This window comes from Oncorhynchus masou, chromosome 22 (assembly GCF_036934945.1).
Source record: "Oncorhynchus masou masou isolate Uvic2021 chromosome 22, UVic_Omas_1.1, whole genome shotgun sequence".
Classification (NCBI taxonomy): Eukaryota; Metazoa; Chordata; class Actinopteri; order Salmoniformes; family Salmonidae; genus Oncorhynchus; species Oncorhynchus masou.
In genome coordinates this window covers 50,662,413-50,666,325 of record NC_088233.1, presented here as the reverse complement: position 1 = coordinate 50,666,325, position 3,913 = coordinate 50,662,413, and the positions used below count along the sequence as shown (strand labels likewise).

The 3,913-nt window shown below is 44.6% G+C and overlaps 1 protein-coding gene across 1 annotated transcript; it reads right to left on the bottom strand.

The window, feature by feature from the left end:
• Positions 1-2,656: 2,656 nt before the first annotated feature.
• Positions 2,657-3,913, bottom strand: chrm4b (cholinergic receptor, muscarinic 4b). The gene is made up of 2 exons (XM_064929064.1): positions 3,189-3,913; positions 2,657-3,056 (listed from the first exon to the last, which is right to left on the bottom strand). Exons 1-2 carry the CDS (start codon positions 3,896-3,898, stop codon positions 2,657-2,659), a joined length of 1,110 nt encoding a protein of 369 aa, XP_064785136.1. The 5' UTR covers positions 3,899-3,913.

Sequence of the window (3,913 nt, the reverse complement as noted above, 5' to 3'; positions counted from 1 at the left end):
CCTTCCAACAGGACAACGACTCTAAGCACACAGCCAAGACAATGCAGGAGTGGCTTCGGGACAAGTCTCTGAATGTCTTTGAGTGGCCCAGCCAGAGCCCGGTCTTGATTCTGATTGAACATCTCTGGAGAGACCTGAAAATAGCTGTCCAGAGGTGCTCCCCATCCAACCTGACCAAGCTTGAGAGGATCTGCAGAGAAGAATGGGAGAAACTCTCCAAATACAGGTGTAACAAGCTTGTAGTGTCATACCCAATAACTCAAATCAAATCAAATTTTATTTGTCACATACACATGGTTAGCAGATGTTAATGCGAGTTTAGCGCAATGCTTGTGCTTCTAGTTCCGACCATGCAGTAATATCTAACAAGTAATCTAACCTAACAATTTCACAACAACTACCTTATACACACAAGTGTAAAGGAATGAATAAGAATATGTACATAATGAATGAGCGATGGCCGAACGGCATAGGCAAGATGCAGTAGATGGTATAGAGTACAGTATATACATATGAGATGAGTAATGTAGGGTATGTAAACATTATATAACGTGGCATTGTTTAAAGTGGCTAGTGATACATTTATTACATAAATGTTTTCATTATTAAAGTGGCTAGAGATGAGTCAGTATGTTGGCAGCAGCCACTCAATGTTAGTGATGGCTGTTTAACAGTCTGAAGGCCTTGAGATAGCTGTTTTTCAGTCTCTAGGTCAGTCTCTTGGTCCCCGCTTTGATGCACCTGTACTGACCTCGCCTTCAGGATGATAGAAGGGTGAACAGGCAGTGGCTCGGGTGATTGTTGTCACATGTTGTTCTTTTTTTTTACGGCCTTTCAAATTTTTCCTGTTTGCCAGGTTCTGAACAAAGGGATGCAAGGTCCTGAACAGTAGCGGCATTCCTTGGTATCAATCCAATCCCTCTCTCAATCTCAAGGATAGATTTATCCATTCCACAACTGATAATGATTTTAGTCATGTCTACTCTTCTTTAAATTTTATGGAATTTATTTTAAAAGGTTAAGGGTTATCTTATATATTTTTTTGTATACTGAATAAAAATATAAATGCAAGTGTTGGTCCCATGTTTCTTGAGCTAAAATAAAAGATCCCAGAAATGTTCCTTACACATAAAAAGCTTATTTCTCTCAAATGTTTTGCACAAATTTGTTTATATCCCTGTTAGTGAGCTTTTCTGCTAAACTATGATAATCCATACACCTGACAGGTGTGGCATATTAAGAAGCTGATTAAACAGCATATTCATTACACAGGTGCACCTTGCGCTGGGAACAATAAAAGGCCAAAATGCGCAGTTTTACCACACAACACAATGCCACAGATGTCGCAATTGTTGAGGGAGCGTACAATTGGCATTCTAACTGCAGGAATGTCCACCAGACCTGTTGCCAGAGAATTGAATGTTAATTTCTCTACCATAAGCCGTCTTCAAAGTCATTTTAGAGAATTTGGCAATACGTCCAATCGGTCTCACAACCGCAAACCACCAGCCTAGAACCTCCACATCTGGTTTCTTCACCTGCAGTATCGTCTGAGACAGCTGATGAAACTGTGGGTTTGCACAACGGAAGAATTTCTGCACAAACTGTCAGAAACAGTGAGGATATCCTGAGGCCCATTGTCATGCCATTCATCTGCCACCATCACCTCATGTTTCAGAATGATAATGCATGGCCCCATATCGCAAGGATCTGTACACAATTCCTGAAAGCTGAAAATGTCCCATGGCCTGCATACTCACCAGACATGTCACCCATTGAGCATATTTGGGATGGTGCCAGAGGGGTGTTTCCTCCCATCGTACCAGTCCCTCTCTGTGATGCCACCCCCTACAGGTTTGAGACACTCAATGCAGAGTCTGGCTGCTGCCTGTTTGTAGATATTGATGAGTGAATATCTGTCATCTGCCATCGATGACCACTAAGGGCGGAAGAGGACCTGGTGGTAAGGACTTGCACTTCCTCATCCTCTTCTGCTGCCTGGAGGAGGATGAGGACAATGACAGGTCTCCCTCCCCTTTCCCTGAAAGAGTGGGTGAAGGTCCTCAGGGTAGCCATCCAAAATGTTGGCCCATGAGGTCTCCCCACATGGCATGCAAATGAGATATCTCTGTATTTAATTTTCTACAAATTTGCTAAAATATCTACAAACATGTTTTCACTTTGTCATTATGGGGTATTGAGTGTAGATGGGTTAGAAACTAAATCAAATGAATCCACTTTGAATTGAGACTGATTGCAGCTGAGGTTGCTCGATCTGATGTTGGCCTACAGCACCGTTTGCAGTGATTTGAGTGAACATTCCATAATCTAGTATCAGTAATTCATGATTTTATATTTTGTAAGAAATGGCAGTATATCTTCATCACAATATTACATCATCACAAACAAAAGCAAGAGGCATATAGAATTGTCAGCAGACAGAGGAACGGCATTATTTTAACATTATACAGTTGTTACAAAGGATTGGCTTAGTACAGCTTAGGCTTTGGATGTCATACCTTTTAATGTGCTGCTTTGAAACATTTTATTCAATTTTTGATACTATTTTACATAGACAATTATCTTCGTAGTCCATCAATCAAATGCATCTTCCTTAAATAATCAAATGTTCTATTACATATTATAATAGATTAGCTCACATCATCCTCACTTCAACACCTGTGTTTCTGTACTGACACCTCAGTAGGTTCTTGAAGGTCTTTCTGAAGGTGACATTACACAGTGCATAGCACGCTGGGTTGACTGTGCTGTTGATATAACACAGCCAGTAGCCCATGGTCCACGCTGTGTCTGGGACGCAGAAGTGACAGTAGGTGCCAATGATGGCCATGACGCTATAAGGAGTCCAGGTGAGAATGAAGGCCAGGAGAATAGCAAAAATAGTCTTGGTCACTTTCCTCTCCCTCGCTACAAACCTTCTCCTCTTCACCTGGGTCTTACTGAAGCTGGGAAATGGGGAAAACATTTTTCTGAGCTGACTAGTTGTATTGGAGCCATTAAGGATAGAGCTTGGCTGGGAGACCTTGGTAGCAGAGCTGTTCTTATCCCCTGTGCGATTGAACGTGACCCTACTGTTGGACCATCTGCAGTCTTGGTTAATCTCACTAGGTAATTGGTCTAGAGCGGGGGTAACATCTGAAGTGGGGATGACATTATTGTTGGCCTGCTCTGTAGAGTCTTTCAGGGCCTTGATAATCCCCTGCTTAGCGCAGACACTCGTCTCTGCTTCGATGGAAATGGCCAAGTCGCTCTTTGGCTCAGTGTCTGTCTGGGTTGAGACGCAGCTCCTCTTCAGATGGCAGCTTTGTTTCGGTCGTCCACTAGAGGTCCTCGCTCTGCTACTATGCAGCTCTGCAGTGAGGCGACTGCGGCTGGCAAAGGAGATCCGGGTGTACAGGACAATCATGATGACCGCTGGCAGGTAGAATGCAGATAGCGTCATCCCCAGTGTAACCGAGGGTTTGGACAGGAGCTGGATGTAGCACTCCCCATCAGGGACGATCCGTTTGCCGACGAAGGACTGCCAGAAGAGGATGGCCGGGGCCCAAAGGAACAGAGACAGGAGCCAGGCTGCTGCGATCATCAGCCCAGCCAGTCTGGTGGTCCGCCTGGATGGGTAGGTCAATGGTCGGGTCACGCAGAAGTAGCGGTCGAAGCAGATGATCAGGAGGTTCATAACCGAAGCGTTGCTGACCACGTAGTCCAAGGCCAACCACAGGTCACAGATGACCGCACCCAGGGGCCAGTAGCCCTTGACGATATAGAGGGTGTAGAGGTTCATGGAGAGCAGACCGATGATGAGGTCAGCACACGCCAGGCTGAACAGGAAGTAGTTGTTGACTGTCTGGAGGTGGCGATTGACTTTGATTGACAGCATCACCAGGACGTTGCC

Bases quoted from the DNA above. Each gene is read 5' to 3' on its own strand.
- chrm4b (XM_064929064.1), bottom strand. From the start codon at position 3,898: ATGCTGTCAATCAAAGTCAATCGCCACCTCCAGACAGTCAACAACTAC. The intron at 3,057-3,188 runs GCAGGCCAACAA...GGATAAGAACAG, and splicing joins GCCCTGAAAGACTCTACAGA to CTCTGCTACCAAGGTCTCCC.